We start from the raw sequence: 18,853 nt of genomic DNA, 5'->3' as shown, positions 1-18,853 counted from the left end.
GGAAAAATGAAGGGGGGGAAATCAGAGGGGGAGACGAACCATGAGAGACTATGAACTCCAGGAAACAAACTGAGGGTTCTAGAGGGGAGGGGGGTGGGGGGATGGGTTAGCCTGGTGGTGGGTATTAAGGAGGGCACGCATTGCATGGAGCACTGGGTGTTATACACAAACAATGAATCATGGAACACTACATCAAAAACTAATGATGTACTGTATGGTGACTAACATAATAAAAAAAATTATAAAGAACAAAAAAAAAGAAATAAGATTATACCTTGCTTATTTAGAATAAGTTTCTGTCCATCTCTATGCCCCCAAATGTTAGTGTTACAAGCTCTAAAGAGCTAGAGGAAAACAGAGCTTAGACAGGAAGGGGGGGTGGAAGTGTGCATAGGTTACAATATGCATGCATGGAAGCCACATAGCACCAGGACCTGTGCCTGTCCTTAGAGCATCCCCTATCCATTCTTTACCTGTCATGCCTCAAGAGCCCCAGCTGGCCTGCACTGAATCTAACGACTGACTTAATTGTTGGCTGCAGGATAAGCCAATTCTTATGCACCACACACAGTCCTTAAAGGCCATTTCTTCTTTGTGTGTGTGCAGGGAAAAGTATGCATGTCTTGGATGGGAGTGTATTTGAAGTTTGAAGTTCACACTAGAAATAAGCTGATGTGATCTGCTTGCTCTCTGCTTAGACAGGCTTTAAGAACAATTGGATTTGCATGGAGGCCAAGCCAGGGAGTGTGTAATAACCAACAACTTGTGGGCAGACGAGTATTTATCCAGGTTGCATTATCCAGATCGATTTGTTAAAGCTCCAGGTCACTTTATTACACTAAGAAAAACATTCGATAAACATGAGACAAGTCTGGGAAAAAAATGAATGAAAGAAGCCTGTCTTACACATACATACGTATAAATATGCATATATCCGTACATACAGAAGATGCTTTGTATAAGGTTTTATGAACGTCCTGTAGTGTCATGTGTTCATTTTTTTTTCCATATTTGGAGAAGACCAGAACATGTGAACATTCTGTAAGGGGGAAAATTCTGGCACACTGGACTGTGATTTCATATGACTGTATCTTAAAGACGTGGTCTCCTAGATGCTACCAATGGTGGGCCAATCAAGAGGAACCAGGACAGAAGATTCAAAATGGCAGATGAAGACATGCTTTCCTGTTTTTCTCAAAGTTTGAAATAGATGACAATCACCAACTCATACACAGAGAAATGAGAAAGAGAGAGAACATGGTCTTCACATCTTCAGTGGCAACTGCCTCAGTCCCACTAGCTTGGCCTGCTCCTAGACTTCATGCCTGAGCTTATCACCCTGGAAATTCCTGTTAAAAGTCTCTTGCTTAAAAATTTTCACTGAAATGTGCTTGTTTTTACTTTTTAAGTGGATGCTGGGACATGTGCTGGCTGGCCTGAGAACTGGAGACTTAGGTCCAGGCCCAACTTTCACAGACTCACCCGCAGCCATGTTTTTTGCCCATCTGAGCCTCAATTTACTCATTCATAAGACAGGACTAATATTTACCATTTCCTACTTTCTTTGCCATAACGCTGCTGGAATAATTGAAACAGCAAATGGAAAACATTTTAAGTCCCCTCAAGAGAAGGAAGACTAAGGAATTATGAACCCATGGGAAAAAAAAAAACAATTGGGGCATCTGGGTGACTCAGTCAGTTGAGCATCTGACTCTTGATTTCAGCTCAGGTCATGATCACAGGGTCAGGAGATCCAGCCCCGCAACCGTCAGGGTCTGCTCAGCACAGTCTGCTTGTCCCTCTCCCTCTGCTCTTCACCAGCCCCCTCTCTCCCCACTCAAGTTTCTCTCTCTCAAATAAATAAATAAATAAATAAAATCTTAAAAAAAAAAAAAAACAAGAAATATTGAGTGCCTACTCTCCTATCCAAAGGATGACTTAGCCACTTTTTGAAATTCCTGGAGCAACTCAGCGAGAAATCCACACATCCCCGATCCCCGCAGACCCAACTCTTCTGTTCTGCGGAAGGATGTTTTTAACCAGACTTTCGTGTTAATGTCCTGCTCGTTGAGTGCTCTCAGTCGAGGACAGGCTGCCTCAGAGCCCCCCCCAAGACAAAGAGGAGGTACAGAGGGTTGCAGGATCTGAAAGGCAATCCGAAGGGGAGGGGAGAGGAAGGAGAGATGGATGGAAAGAAGGTGGAGAGGGAGACAGGGAGGAGAGCCGGCAAAACTCACGCAGGACAGAGTCACGTTGCTACACTGTTTTACAGGGGGGCTTTAACCTTTCTGCGCCCCGGCTGCCTAACCTCAGTGCTTCTTTCCCTTTCTGTGTGGCCGCCCACTTCCCTTAAGCAAACAAGGCAAATTACTGAGCATGCTCAGCATGTCACATGCCTTCCTTCCCATTAACCTTAAAATTTGTTTTCAAATGGCAAAAGAGTGTAATTAGCATGAAGCATGATAGGAATTCCTAAACTCAGTGCAATTTAAATGCAGAAAAAAATCACTAGTTCTATAAAAGAAGTGCACGTGAATGTGCAATTTTAATTGCATCATTATAGTGGATCCTCTGGACCAACATCCCAAGGTAAGGAAGGTACTTGCAATGTGGAGTGTCACTTTTCAAACAGGGAGGGGGAGGGGTGATACAGAAGCATCACACCTGGGCAGGTTCTGAATAGCATAGGAATCACCTCACATTAGAAAACAGGGTATTGCTTTCTGAGAACAAACACACTCCAACATCAATCTGTCCCTTCATTGGCTATCATAGGATAAGGGGTGTACATGGTAATTCCAGATCCAAAAATGTTTAAACCTCCTGTAATATCTTATTTAAGTTAATTTATGATTTAGGTGTACTCTGTGCAGTGACAATATTAGTTTAAATGTAATAAAGGACCTTTCTGTGTGCTAAGCTGTAAAATAAATGTTTGCTTTGAAGTTGGAAACAGAGGTGATATTTTTCTTCCCCCGACAAAGCACACAGAGAATTACCTGTGCTATTTATTAGGAATATGGTGTCCTATTTGTCCCTTATTTCCTAATTCCCAGAGCAAGTAAACCCACAATCCCGTCTTCACAGGAGGTCAGGGCCAACCTCCAACCTCTGTGGACTCTGGCCCTCACGGACATTTCTAAGCAAGATGCACCCACAACCCCAACCCCTTCCAACACTTTCACTATCCCCCCGGACTCTAGATCTTCCCATCACAGTTCCTGCCCCTGAATGAACATCAGGCCAATTGACACACATATTGAGACAACTGTGTGGGCGTTCTAGAACTTTTACTTATGCACGTGGTCAAAACAGATTCAAGGTTCTTCAGCAAACTGCTGTTAGAATATTGCTAAAACACCAGACACAGAGTCCCACCCCCACTATTCTGGAGAGAGCTTGTAACTCGCTGATCACACACTTTCAATGACACTGGTCAAAGAACAGTGAGGAAACTGGAAGTCATACAGATGATATGAATAGCAACCAGGAAGATACAGAACATTTTATTACTGGGTCAAACTGGATTAATATGTTGCTTTATTTAGGTTCTCGGTGAAACAGAAAACCACACAACCTTTAACTCATGGCTTGCATTATAATGGGTCCCACTCTCCTCTGGGAGAGGCACCTGACCTCTCCCACCACAAATCTAATCTGCTTCCGATACAAAACCCGTGACACGAGGTGAAAAACACATAGCCCTTAATCAAAGCAACACCCAAATCAGGCTACGCGAGAAAACCTCAAGAACCAGACCTATGTTTACCACACCAAAACATGGTATGTCACAGGCCCTCGCATAGAGCCCAGCACGTACAGAGCTGTAAATAAGTATCTGTCAAAATGAAAACTTATAAAGGCTTTCCATTACTAAGTATTTTTCTCACCAACCCTATATGGGGTGTGACCATAATAAAATAGGCTTGTTTTGGGAAGCTTTGTTACAAGAACATCCACACCCAACAAGAAGCCTCCTTCAAAGTGACCCTCAGAAGTAGAATCAGATCCAAACACCACCCTCCTTCAGCCCACTTGCAGATCTTCTTGAGAACATCCTTCTAAATCTGTTAGTGAATATGCTAACTGTATCTGTGATACAGAATTTCTTGCTTTATAATCATGCCTGTTTATTCAAAAAGCTAAGCCAGAATGACATGATGACATACATGCCTTATTCATTGGATTTTGCTTTGAATGACTTAATGCCATTATTTCAAATCTAATCTAGCATACAAAGTGAAGGTTCCCTACCACTAATGTCATTCAAATGAACATCCTAAGCAATTCCAGAATTCCAGATGCAGTTTAGGTGAGATGACCTTGCTGGAGTAAGTGGAGAGCCTCCTATACGGACTACCCTGAGTGGGCATCAAACTCAGAAAATTCTTGGTGCCTGACAATCGACCCCAACAGTTTACTGTCATATTTCATACAAGACCCCAGAGATAATCCTTATGTAGTTTTCCATTCTAGCACCAGATCGCTATAGTATAAATTTGGCTGAGTGTCTTCATTTCTTTGAAACAAAGAGTTGGGAAAATCCATTTTCAATTTTTCTGAAAAGAATTTAAGAAAACCTCTTTTATGAAACTTATGTGACCTTAGCATCTTATCTTAGAATACACAAATTGAATGAAATGTCATCACATTAAGTACTTTTTAACAAAGAGGTGAATACTTACGCCATGATACCTGAGAGGTGAAACATTTCGGCTGTTATATAGGACAAATAACTGTACAGGAAGACAAAGAGTGGCTCAATCACTCGGATGTTATGCGTGAACCGAGTAGTAAATGCCGCTATAAATCCCAGGAAGATGCCAATCAACACCCCACCAATTCCCACAACAAAGAAGTTTGCAATTCCAGCAAACACGTCAATGGTCTCAATGGTTTTCATCTGGCAAAAAGACTTGAACAAGTTGTACAGGACCTGTGGGAGAAAGAGAACGCGTGGTCAAGACCCCTTCCAACATCCCCGTTTTCACTGCGGCCACAGGAAAATCCACCTGGCCTCCTAACAAGGACATTTCTTCTGTGCCCCCAAGTTGATGACCAGTGGAAATAACTGTATTTAGATTGATACCATCTAAAAGATAATCTTAAAAGACTTGGTTGCCATCCAACAGGCCCTGCTTGTGTCACCGATGCTGGGGAAGGAATAGGTCACAGAGACAGCTGGTCCGTGCTGCTGTGAAGTCAGTTACTTTGCAAGGCTCTCTGGTGGGGTCGTGCCATGGAAGGGGCCCCAGCCATCAGTACAGGTAGCCCACCTGAAGATATCTTCCTCCCAGGGCACTGAGGTCCTTCCTCCTCACCCCAGCCCCTCCCCACACACACACACATCTGCTATAACATGAGACCCGAAGGAACTTTCTTAAAGCAAAGAGGCAGCCACCTGTGTTTTGTGTGTGTGTGTGTGTGTGTGTGTGTGTGTGTTGTATGTATATGTGCTGTAATTTCATACATATTTTGTCCCTCTTCTAAAGGAATGAGCCCACACGGCTGCTTGGCTTCTGAAACATCCACACAGTCTTTACATAGTCTTCGTTTAATTAAGCTTCAAAAATGCTCGGCACTTCACGTCTGCTGGGAATCTGCTTGCAAACGTGTTTCTAAGGACCCAACTGAGACAGGAAGTGACGGCTGGGGCCCTACCACATTTTTCACAAAGCCAGCAAAGGAAACAGGAGTCCAGCGGGTGCCCTGCTTCTTCTCACTGGGTTATTTACAGCCAGAATGTCCAGGAAAGCTGGCTGTCAGGACACTGGGATGAAGGCCTTTTATGGTACAGGCCATGCTACGCCCTTATCTGGTTTCTGAGAAACTCAAATTGAACCCCTTTGTCCATGGTCACACCAAATGTCAGACGCGATACGAGAACCCGGGTCTCCTGACCTTCTGGGTAAGTTTTTCAAGGTCCAGGCATGGGAGAATGAGTCAGGTTCTGACCCTGCTCCACTCTTCGCCTCCCTGAAGGTCCGTCAGAGCCCACCACATTTGCAGGTTTTGTGTCATTTTTCCCTCTTTTCTGCTGGATCATAAACTTGTCGTGGTCAAGGTTCATTCCTTATTATGATTTGCTTTTTCCATGCTGCCTGGGAGAAGACAATAAAGGTCTGCTGGCTTTGAAGAAAGCAGCAGATTAGGACTTAGAAATGAATGAGCTTTTCTTTTCTGGTAATCGCAGGTATGACATTTGAGAGCATTTTGGTATTGTACCACCAGGAAATGACTTGAGTAAGAAGGAAAAAAAAAAAAAAGCAACTCCTTCCCCTGAGGATTTAAATACGTTGAGAGTATCATCATTTGCCAGAAAAGAAACTGACTTCAAGTAGCTGCCGCTTCCCACTTCCAACCAGAGGCCTGCTGCACGTGGGATTCCGTCAGCCTCAACATGCTGTGGTCACTTCCGGCGCCAGGATCAGAGATGTGCTATATATACCCGTTGTCTCCAAACAGCCAAGGCCGAAGGGGGACGGTCACCTGCTGCCAGAAGAGAGAGGCAGGCTTTCCCCCCCCCCAGCTATCTCTGCAAAGCCTCCCTCCTCCCCCAGGCCATTTGGTCACTGCAGTTCTGTCCCCCAACTCTCAGGCTTCTGTCCTCCCTGACTCCCGCCTGCACCAGCAAATCTCAGCTCACTCTTGCTCGAATGACCCCTGAAGCCAACACAGGCCTCACTTCCTTTAAATACTGCTATTCCATTTGTCACTCTCAAGTTTAAAATCCTTGACTTTGGGAAGGCTCAATACACCTGGCTTTTGTTGTTGTTCTTGTTTTGGTTTTGGGGGTTTTTTTTTTTGTTTGTTTGTTTTGTTTTTACTGCTTTCCAACACCCTTCAGTCTGGGAGAGGGTCTCATCACAGCTCCACAAAACATAATACCGTAATTCCCCACTGCTCCTGCTTTCCTTCTTGTGGTTTCTCTTGGCAGGAAACCAGTCCCTACACCCAGGGAAACTTTGTCCATCTTCCAGGGCCCAGCTGAAGCCACTGCTCTTCTCAAGAGCCTTCTTGAACTCCTACAGCCCCCGTAAATCACCTTCACCTCTGCCCTCCCGCAACAAAGATGATCTCCCAGACCAGTCAGGCTTCGGGGACAGGCCATCTCCCACGTGGACGCTGCCTCCTGGGTGCCTACCCCATTGCCCCAGCAAAATTAGAGAGTGCTCATGCACAGGACCCAGATCTCCTCCTCCTCCTCCTCCCTCGGCTCTCCCGTCCCCACCCCATTGAGCACTTTTATGAGGCCTCCAAAGGAGGCTCAGGCCTGTGTCCCTGAGGAAAAACTGACACACAGTCATAGATTTTCCAGAGGCATTTTCCTGGCAACTCAATCCATCAAACCGATCAAAGAGACATGCTGGTTTCAATAGCTCTTTGGGTTTTGCAGAGAACAAAGCTGAGTCACAGGCACTGTACTTTCAGCACACGGGGAAGAAGCTCCAGTTCGACCATTCTACTGCCTCGGAGGCCAAGTCAATGTTACAGGGCAATGTCTTAGGTAGAGACGTTGCCTTGACAACCAGAAGGCTTTCCACACCCTCCCACCTGCTTTACACTGAACCTGATACCCAGTGATCAGCACAAGATAAAATTCTTTTAGTTACCGCTGGCTATAACCCATAGTTAGTTCATTCCCGTTAAATGCTTTAATGGTATCGCAAGGGAATCTATGTCGGAAAGTGCTTCTGGAGTTATAATTTATATATGCATGTGCATGTGCATATGTACTATGTATGTTGGCTACAATTATGTCTCCAGCTGGTCTGTGTAAAGTTGACCTCAAATTGTCAACTGCATTTTTCAAAGACCAAAATACCAGCACTGCCTATATTTTGTAGTGGGCTAATTTGGCCATTGAGGGAAGGGGAAAGGAAGAGCACTTTCAAATCATTCTACTCATTATTGTGATTTTTAAAATACTTATACAAGCACCCAGCGAGCTCAGGTGGTAGAGTAGGAGACCCCTAAAATACTTATGTGTTATAAGAATTAGAAATTATCTATTTGGACCTTTGATTTAAAAGGTGCAAGAACTCAGTGAAATCATGTAACACAAAGATGCAAACAATATAGAATTTTTTATCAGAATAGCTGTTCCAGAAAAACTTAGTTTTCGGGTCATTTTTTTTTTTATATGAAATACAAGAAACAATCATTTTTGCCTAAGGAATTTAAAATATATTATGCAATTTGCAAGAGCAAAAATGAGTACCAAGTGGTTACTGTTTACCTTCCAACTTCCTGAAGTTAAATTCCAATGCACAGCACATAATGCCTGGACCATAAAGCCCAGCCCGAGCCTGGTTCCATAACCAAGCCTCATTATGACAGACTGAGGAAATTCTTTTAAGTGTTCTTGGAAAATGTATTAGATTATTCAATGGTTGCATTATTAACATGTTCTAGAAGTGATGTTGGAAATTACCATACGAACATAAGCCATTTGATCCTGGACTACTGTGGAGTGGCAGGACTGATCTGATAACTGAGAACCTGAGCAATTTTTGCCTAATATTTACACTAAGGGAAAGCACAAAAGTCCCATTTAAAAAATCTGACCTTTGTTCCTTCAGCTGTCATTTCTGCAGTTGATTCCAATCTACTGTAACCTTGGACACAGGCACAGTTGGATGGCAATTTATATATTATCAATTTCTCTTTGCACTGAGACATTTTTATGGTAGGTTTTCTCCCCTTCACTCTGCTACCTCAATATTGAATCTCCCATGATTTGGGGACGGAAGTAATTGCATGGACCTATAATTTTACTCATCCTCCAGACTACACTTTTAACACGAATCTTTTCTGTTTAATCTTCACCCTTCTAGTTGCAACTCCTAGTGACTCATCATTTTCACTGTAGGCAGCAGGGCCCATACTTTTCATGCCTTCCCTTACCCCGTGAGTTCCTTAAACCTCTCCGAGAGATAAGACTAGATGTCAAAGAATCTTCCACAGAACATCTCAACCTCTGTACTCTGAGGGTACCTCACAAGGAGGCAAATGATCATTTTTTACAATGTTCTAATTCTTCCTAACACTAGATCCGTTCAGTCCACTATTCAGCCAATTCAAGGAATATAATACCTGGTGGTTTATTCTTCAGCTTTAGGTAGGTAAAAGCAGATAGGCTTGCTCTCTTATGGGTGTGGCTTTAAGGGTCCACAGGCTTTGAGCCCAGAGTACCTAACCTGAGGAAGGCTCATTCACTGGAAGCCGTTACCGTCATTCTGACTTACAAGCTTTGGCCTTGTAACAAGGGATTCCACATCTAAAGAGCAGCCATGTCCTTTCTCTGTCCTTGCCCTCCTTCCTGTATTGGAGTGGCGCCCTCAATCTGGCCCACTGCCCTCTTTGGATCAGGCCTCCCTCTCTGTCCATAAAATCATATTTGACAGCTTGGGGCCTCTTGACAGGAAGCACCGATACGCCCCTGGAAAGCCTGGGGCCTTCACACAGTTTGAATGGTGGTTTAGCCAGACTGTTTCCTCAGATCTGATTATTGACAAGCTCAAAGAATGGACACTGAGGTGTCTGACTGAGAAATTTAAGAGATGAGAGAGCAATGTAAAGGCAGGGCAGAGCACTCCAAAACTGAGCTGGCTTTGCTAGACTGCCCTAGAAGGAGTGCAGCATGGGGTTATTATTTCTTTATAAAGTTTCCTATACACGAAGGGGATCCAAGAAATCCTCATGAAAATGTCCGTGATCTACCTCAACAAGGGTAACATGTATACAGCAAACATAAGTCACAATGAAAACCTTGAAGCCTCTGGAAATTAGAATAAATTATAAAATGTCTTCACTGCTATGGTACTTTCCCAGTGAAAATTTAATATTGGTTAAGTTAATGACTAATCACTGTTAATGCATAATGGAATAAACGAAGTGTATTTTGTTACCTGAGTGAGGAACCTTAGCTGCCTCAAAACAGCTATCTTAGCGGCTATTCTAAAACATGGGATTTCCTTATCAATAAATTACTTTCTACCTAATAACGTCCACATGGAGCTAAGGGACATCCTTCAAGATGATATTTTATTCCGTTCATAAGCTAATGAGGAGTGATGTTGGTTTCTATGCTGACTTTTAAGTGAATCTGGAATAATATTTTAATGAGAGGAACTAATGAAGGGGGTAATACAAATTAGTTAAGTTACTTAAAAACACTTAATTTTTCTCTGCCTCAACTTTCTTACCTACCAAATGGGAAAAAAAATTACTACATAGGTTGCACAAAGACCCAAGCACAAGGTAGGCATTCACAAGAGGTTAATGGCTCCGTTAAACAACTCTCACCATCACCTCCGCAGAATGGTGGCTAACATAATAAAACAGCATCACTGGGGCTCGCTGACCGGTTTCCCCAAACAGGGTCACCAGAGTGTCTTTCACCGGGGGAAGAGCATTTTGTAGGCCCGTGGCGGGGGGGAGACACTTCCTCCTCACTGCTCTGTACTTTGCCTGAGCTCAGAAAGCGGGGTGGAGGTAAATTCCGCGAACATGAAGATCACAACAGCCTCTGACTCTAATTATGTGTTAATTAGTGAGAGTCAAAAATAAATGAGCATTTTCTGAATAAATACCCACTTAAGGGAAAATCGTGGGGACCAGAAATAAGCTAGCTGAGTAGTAACAGAAAATGAGAGTGTAATGAAAAACTGGCTTAAAATCGGAAAATAATTAATAAACCTTCCCCAGACACAGGTTGACACTTGGTGGGTGCTGTCACTTCGCTCCTGTTATACATGTTCACTCCTGACAGCATCACATCGCATGGAGAATTCCGAAGGACCTGAAGTCCTTTAATTCTGATCAAAGACCATCACTTTTGAAAATGCCAACTGAGAAAGCCTCAGAGATAGGAAAGGTCACAATCACTTTTATCCTCCTCTGGTACCAGCAGGACCTTGCAAGCAGGGACCAGCTACACAGTCTGTGCAACCTCGTGCAACACGAAAATGAGGGGCCCGTTGTATAATAATAAATAAAAAATAGTCAATAAAAAAATTTCACAAAGCGTTTCAAGACCGCAATGACAGAGCATTAAACCAAGTGAGGGGCCCGCCTGAGAGCAGGGCTGAGTGACTGTCCAGGTGTGCGTGGCGCCTGCAGGTTCTCCCCTCAGCTGTCACTGTCAGAAAGCTGATGCAGACTGAGGGTGGCCGGTGGTGTTGGAGTGACGCAGCACGAACGAGTTACTCACCACTGTCACTGCATCATTCAGCAGGGACTCTCCAAAGACCAGGATGTAGAGCTGCTCGTTGACGTGAATGTTCTCGAAGACGGCGAGCACAGCCACTGGGTCCACAGCTGAGATCAAGCTGCCAAAGAGCAGATTCTGGAGCAGAGTGATGTCACTCAGGCCAAAGGCTTCAATTTGGCAGATACCATACAAAGACACCCCAATGCCAATGGAATTCCAAAGGGTCCCTACCACAGCATACCAGAAAATGGTGCCAATGTTCTCAAAGAACGGGCGAGTGGGCATGAAATAGCCCGCGTCGAGCACGATGGGTGGGAGGAGATACAAGAAAAACACATCAGTCTTCATTGCCGGGGGGGACTTTTCATCGACCCCAAAAATAATCCCTCCTAGCAGCAGGCCAACCATTATAAGGAGGCAGCTCTCAGGCACTATTGTGGGCAACTTGTGATACAGATGGAAGCCTGTGAAGGAAAAACATAAAGACAAAGCATTTGGGGTGTGCGAGAATTAGGGCGAAGATAAACTGCTTCTCTTTGCTGGAACCGACAGATGCTATTTCAAAACCTCCCGGGTCAGCATAATTGGCTGCAGAGAATGATGTAAAAGTCAGATGACCCTAAAACTATTCACGAAGCACGGGCAGGCACGAATGCAACTTTACATCAGAAGCTGAATGATACAGGTACATCATACTTACACAGCACAGCTGTTGTCTAGATTCCAATGAAGTTTTCTCAAATAAGACCGTGCGATTTTATATTTGAGGCAGTTTTGTGATTTCCAACACATTTTCAAAGGTGACGTCTCATTTCATCCTCATAAAAACTTTAGGAGGAGGCAGGGAAGTTATTTTCACCTTTTTAAGTTCTTTGATTTAAGTGGAGACTGAGGCTCAAAGAGATACAGGGTCTTGTCGAGGTGGCCGGATCACACACCAGCTTTCAGGCTACCACTGTCCCCTCCGGGCTTGATAAGAGTTTGCAACTTATTTAATACTTTTAATTTCAGGGATGCCTGGGTGGCTCAGTGGGTTAAGCTTCCAACTCTTGATTTCGGCTCAGGTCATGATCTCAGGGTCGTGAGATTGAGCCCCGCGTCAGGATCTGCAATCAGTGGGGAGTCTGCCTGAGATTCTCTCTCCCCCACCTCTGCTCCCCTCCCATTGCATGTGCTTGCTTTCTCTCTCTCTCTCTCAAATAAATAAATAAGTCTTTTAAATTTTTTTTTTTAATTTCAGACTATTTCACTTGGAATGCTAAGTATGTTTAATTTTTCAGAGGTCTGCTCCTTCAGAAACAACCAAATCAATCCTTCAAAGGCACTTCAGGTAATTACTACTTAAGGGATATAAACCACCATGATCTCCAGTCTCAGAGTTTCTAATCAAGGCAAAGGAACTGATGTGTTTATGACCTACTCTAACATAGGACACCGTGTGATGAGGTCCCAGACAAGCTCTAGCGGAGTGGAGGAGGAGGAAATCAGGAAGGACATCATGGAGGAGGCAGCATCTGGCAGGGCTTCCTGAAAGGACAGACATTAAATACACAGAGAAGGCATGAAGAGCCTCCTAGGAAGTGAAGAAATGGAGGAAAATACCCATCTCCTAATTCATGGTGGACCCCAGTGGGCCTTTAATGCAACGACAATGTTAGGGGGAGGCCGGCAGCAGGGGAAGAGGAGAGGACTGTGGGTTGTTCCAGCACATGCGGTAACATGAGGAGCAACGTCACACAGGAAGGTCACCTGACAGGGCTTAAGTGAGGACGGCCCTTATTTACAAGGCAACGGCGAGCCATCCTGCAGGAACCTCATACATTTTAGAATTAAAGCAGCATACGCAAGTTATCTGAATTATGGGAACACAGTATTAAAATGCCAGAATGAGTCTTAGAAACGTAGCATCACAGCAAGTTTAAAAAGTCAACCCTTAAAGGTCTACACACTGTACTAAAGACACGGCATGGCTTGGCTTGTGAAAAACAACAAAAAAGTAGTCATAATAATTTGAAGAGATTTCAAGAATTTCTAGATAATAAAGTGAACACCTTTAAACTGGGATTCAAGTCATCCCACCCTCACTGATCATGTTCTTATTCATATTATAGGGGGCTCCAATCATTGTTGGGGAATAAATGTATTCAGCTGGTTCAGCCACTCTTTACCCATGACCTCTGCCCTGCTGACCTCTGCTGAACAGAGACATTGAAGAAAGTCCCCTGAGAACCCTGTCTTTGGAACCTCTTCTCCCACTGAGCCCTGCTTCGCCATGCAGCGTTCCCTGGGTGATAAGGATGTGCCTGCCCATAACAGCCCCCTCGAGTCCAAGTGAAATCAGCTCCTTTCTGGAAGGCAGGGCATGAAGACCCAACGTGAAGGCGCCGTGTGTGCCGTGGGCCTTGCTGGCCGCTATATGATGACTGCCCCCGACCTCGGATCCAGTACCCCCCACGCTGCTCGCAACTGTGGAGAGGCTACCACCAGGCCTGGGCCTGGTTTGCTCACTTACAAAATGGGGACACATGCACCCGCCACGTCAAGGGCTGTAACCATAAGGAGGTACCACTGTGCCTGTGACGTCACGAATGCCCCCCAATTGTGGTTTCCTACACCCTCTCCCACATGAAGACACAAGAGAAAACGGTTCTGAAGAAACGCACAGAAGCAAGGGACAGGCTCCTCTGCAGACAGACTGGGGAGTGAGCAAGGCCTCTCCCCGGCAGCTCCCACTTCTCTGCTGGCCTCTCACTTTCCTTTTCCTGCCATCCGGCCCCATGTACCCAGGGCTCTCACGTGGGGTACCATCTCCTGTCATTGGGCTGCAAGGAGGTCCTTATTCCCAAGGACGGAGGGTGGGAAACACGGTCAAAGGGAGAAAGGCACAAACAGACACTGCGTCTGTGCATCTCGCAGGATGATGCCTGCCACAGTCCAGCACGGTGACGGAACCTGACCAGGAATGGGGAGAGCAGAACAGCACCAAGCAGAGCCCAGAGAAAGGCAGCAACAGATATCCAGGATGGCCTGAGACAGAAGGGCCAGTGGGACAGGAGGTGGGGGGCATCTGGCCCCTGATGGGATATTTTGCAACATATACACTAGTAGGAAACAGTAACATATAAACGAGCAGCAAATATCAGAAAAGAACAGCAACAAACCAACAACTGTTGTTTAAAAAGATCCTATGTTTACATTTTGAAAACACTCTTCTCCTTTCTTTTATGAATGCTTCAGTCACCCCAAATTGGCCCGAGTGACCTTTGCTTGAAACTGGATGGTAGTTAATGGATCTGCCCAGTTGTTCCAGGAGCAAGGAGGGATTCAACAAAGGGTAGTCACCAGAGATCTTAGTTCTGTGCTTTTTTGATGACCATAAAGCAGAGACACCAAATCTTCTAACATGCTCTCTGCGGGCATGGAAGGTTTGGTGTGTCAGTGTGTATGGTTTTACAAATGACAGGAGTCAAACGTAGTAGCAAAATAATTAATCAAAACAAAAGTCTTCTTAAATTTCATCGTTCACAGAATAAAACAAGTGAATCAACATTTGCAAATGTGCATTCATTTATGGCTCTCCCCACCCCCAACCATTCCTTGGAGGGTAAATGAACTTGAATAGACAGAACTGGTTCTCCAGAGTCGTTATCTCATCAAAATGTTACGGAGAAATAGATCAGTTATCAGGAAAAACAAAATGAAGTTTTTGATGGTTTTTACAAGGCTGAATGTGAGCTGCTGCAAGTACAATCAACTGCTCAGTCCAGGGGTCAGCTAACTTTTTTCTATCAAGGGCCAGATAGTAAATATTTCCAGTTCGCAGGCCATATTTTACTCTGCTGTCATAGTACAAAAGGAGCCAGAGATAATACCTAAGTGTACGAGGGGCTGTTTTTGTTTTTTTTTTTTTAAGATTTTATTTATTTGACACAGAGAGAGAGAGAGTGTGCACAAGCAGGGGGAGGGGCAGAGGGAGAGGGAGAAGCAGGCTCCCCAAGGAGCAGGGAGCCCAATGTGGGGCTCGATCCCAGGACTCCGGAATCATGACCTGAGCTGAAGGCAGTTGCTTAACCCACTGAGCCACCCAGGCACCCGAGTGGCTGTGTTCTTATGAAACTTTATTTGTGGACATGGAAACGAGAATTTCCTACTAGTTTATATGTCACAGAATATCATTCTTCTTTTGATTTTGTTTAACAGTTTAAAAATATAACAGCCATTCTTGACCCACAGGCCATACAAAACCGGGGGCAGGGAGGCATGCTTGACCCCTAGGCAGTGGTTTACCTCCCCCTGTTTTAGTTTGATCTTTGTATTTCCTGCTAAATTCTACTTAGTAGAATTTAGTACTTGTGTCATTCACTTTTTATTACTAGCACATAAACGTCTGCAAGGATGGATACTTTAAAGTTTATTTTATTTTTAATTGCTATAGAAATTCACTTAGTGAGAAGGGGAACAGGATTAGGGTCTCATACAAAATACACTGTTAAAACAACCCTCTCTTAGACTGAGTCTATTTTAATCTCTCTTTGCATACAAGTGTTGAAATGAACTGAGCTTAAAAGCTAAAGATCTACATATAGCTGAGTACAAAGCTATTGATTCATTCTATTTTCTCATTATACTTAAAATAATCTGTTTGTCAAATGCTGGGAAGAGAAGACAGGAAGCTTCCAGATAGCAGGATCCACAAAAGAGCAACAATGTAAAAATCTGAATCACCAACTATAACAAAAAACCATCCAAGATAAGTTTCAAAAATTATATACAGTTGTACTTAACAAGAGACACAGCAAGGAGGGAAAGGGGAAACCGGCAGAGGTGAGCAGGGACAAAGCCCTCTGGAGAGAAAGCACAACCTCCCAGTGCAGATGAACACAAGCTATCCAATTAATGTTCCGTATTTTATGAGAGCTTAAAGAAAAAATAATGACATTTATTAGCCCCACCAATACTTTCCAAGTTTGTGTTGAGTAGGCAAAAGTACCCTGCGAAACAAAATCAGCAGAGGCAGCCTGACTCAGAATTAGCTTCCCAGGCTGCTCCTTCTTGAAGCAACTCTGGGAAATACTGGATTTAACATAAAGAATAGTCTGAAATGAGCCATGCTTATTTGGCTGGGGGAAAAAAGGTAAATATTTACAGAGTATATTAAATTTGCTTTTAAGTATTAAGAGAAATAAGCAAGTTCATTCAAAGGTAAAAATGCTGGGTGCATGTATCCCAATTCACATAGCAACCAAATACACACTTTTAAAAAACAGAATTGCAATAAGCAACAGATAATGAGAAACAGGAAATAGTGAGAAACAACATTTTGATCTGATACATCAACAAGCTGCTATTATTGCATGATAATGCTAAGTAGACAAAGACTGAGTGAAAAAATTCAATCCTAAAAATAAGTAGAGGGGCACCTGGGTGGCTCAGTCAGTTAAGCATCTGCCTTCAGCTCAGGTCGTGATCGCAGGGTCCTGGGATCGAGCCTCCTGTGGGGCTCCCCATTCAGCAGGGAGTCTGCTTCTCCCTCTGCCTCTGCTGCTCCCCCTGCTCTCTCTCTTAAATAAATAAAATCTTTTAAAAATAAATAAAATAAAAATAAATAGAATCAAGTTGAGTAAATAAATAAAAATATGGAAATAAATACATAAAATAAACAGAATGGAATTCAATAAATAAAAAAGAATTAACTGATTTATGTCAGTAACTCACTAACACATTCTTACATTTAGTCACATGCTGGGGCTGAAACATACATTTAATTTCCCCCCACTAAAAAATAGTGCAACTATGAATATGGAGCCAAACCTTGCCTTACTGCACTTTGTTTTATTGTGCTTTGCAGATACTGCATTTTTTTATAAATTGAAGGTTTGTGGCAGTTCTGTGTCCTTGAGCAAGTCAATTGGCACCATTTTAACAACAGCATTTGCTCACTTCGTGTCTCATATCACATTTTGGTAATTCTCCCAATATTTCAAACTTCTGTATTATTGTATTTGTTATGGTGATCTGTGATCAGTGATTATAACTTGCTCAAAGCTCAGATGATGGTTAGCATTTTTTAGCAATAAAGTATTTTTAATTAAGGTATATATATTATTATTTTACACATAATGCTATTGAACATTTAGTAGTAGACTACAGTGTGGTATGAACATAGCTTTTATAAGCACTGGGAAATCAAAAAATTCATTTGACTTGCTTTACTGCAATATTCGCTTTATTGCAGTGGTCTGGAACTGAATCTGCAATCTTTCTGTAGAGATTTTAAAAAATGCTCTCCTTATGAGGTTGCAAAGGACTTATAATAATAAAATAATTGGGAAAAAATGAAAATATAAATGAAACATTAAAAATCTGTTGGACTTATTCCAAAGCAGAACTTAGGTGGTATTTGATTTTTCCAAATGACATGACTGCTTGCGAAGAAAAGAGAAACACAGTAAGTACAGTCTGTCCATGAAGAATTCTGAAAAGGAACAAAGTGTTAAACTGTTCATCAGACTACTGAGTCCCTTTCCCAGCACAAGGCTCTGAGGGACCTGGTACTAGATCTTGAATGGGCTGTATCTTCAGCTTGTATTTGGTACAGAAGATCAGACACGAACACAAGTCATTATCATACAAGACAGGAACGAAGAGATGTAGTAAGTACTAGAGGAGCAGGGAAGGCAAGGAAATTACGGATAAGGAGGTTCAGGAAGGAATTGGAGGTGGCATTAAGAGAACTGGCTGTGGATATTTCGGTTTCACGGGGATAAGGCACAAGGGAGGAACGGGGAAAAGGCTGGGCGCCATGAGGGTGGGGCGGCACAGCTGACCTGGCTACAAAGTGTGTACAGCAAGGAAGAGATGAGCCAATCAAACAGGGAGCGGCCCCACCGTAGAAGGTCTGGCGTGCCAATCTTTGAAGACCTGCCTCTGTTCTGTGGGCAAGGGGGAGCCATTGAGGGTGTCTCAGAACCATCCTTGTCTTCCACACACGGAGTGAACGGGGACAAGCCCTGCCCGAGAGACTAGAGACTAGAATTTGGAAATGAGGGGATGAGAGCTGCCTGATTAGCGTTTTACACCAGATGGAAGTGATTAACCATCAGTGAAAATAAATAAGATGTTGATGCAAACATGTGATGAAAAAGTTTAAGAAGAGTCCAAATTCCAAAGGGAATCTATGCATAATCTTAGAAAGGGAAGTCTGAGAGGAGAGCCACTCAGTACAACTATGTAGTAATGATAAAGAACACTGATAGGTAACAAGAAAATGCTATATTGCAACATTGTATATGACAGGGAAAATTCAGAAGTACAAATGATCAATGTCATCCAATGGTATTTCTCATTCAATATACCCTTACTGGGACTCTACTATGTGCTGGGTACCGTATCAGGCGCTAGGAATGCAGCAGTGAATGAGAGAAAGCCCCTGCGCTGGAAGGCAGCAGTTTAATGGAGGGAAACAGGAAATGAAGAAATCAACCAGTAAATTCATAGCGGCAAGTAGTGATGATCCCTACAAAGAAAGACAAAGAAGGGTGAGGGCATCCAAAGTAACAAAACGAGGTGATATTGGATACCAGTCTGGTCAAAGAAAGCCTCTCTGATGGGTGACATCTGCACAAAACCCTGTATGGA

At 43.4% G+C, this 18,853-nt stretch overlaps 1 protein-coding gene across 1 annotated transcript in view; it reads right to left on the bottom strand.

Moving 5' to 3' along the window:
• SLC9A2 (solute carrier family 9 member A2) overlaps positions 1-18,853 on the bottom strand; it is a 95,155-nt gene that overhangs the window by 47,741 nt on the left and 28,561 nt on the right. Inside the window, exons 2-3 of the mRNA XM_032419808.1 lie at positions 11,216-11,679; positions 4,686-4,936 (exon numbers count right to left, since the gene is read on the bottom strand). Coding sequence (XP_032275699.1) covers positions 4,686-4,936; positions 11,216-11,679 — 715 coding nt within the window. The remainder of the gene's footprint in view (positions 1-4,685; positions 4,937-11,215; positions 11,680-18,853) is intronic.

This window comes from Phoca vitulina, unplaced genomic scaffold (genome assembly GCF_004348235.1).
Source record: "Phoca vitulina isolate PV1807 unplaced genomic scaffold, GSC_HSeal_1.0 scaffold22, whole genome shotgun sequence".
Classification (NCBI taxonomy): Eukaryota; Metazoa; Chordata; class Mammalia; order Carnivora; family Phocidae; genus Phoca; species Phoca vitulina.
The sequence above is the reverse complement of the archived record's forward strand: the minus strand, read 5'-3'. Positions and strand labels throughout refer to the sequence as shown.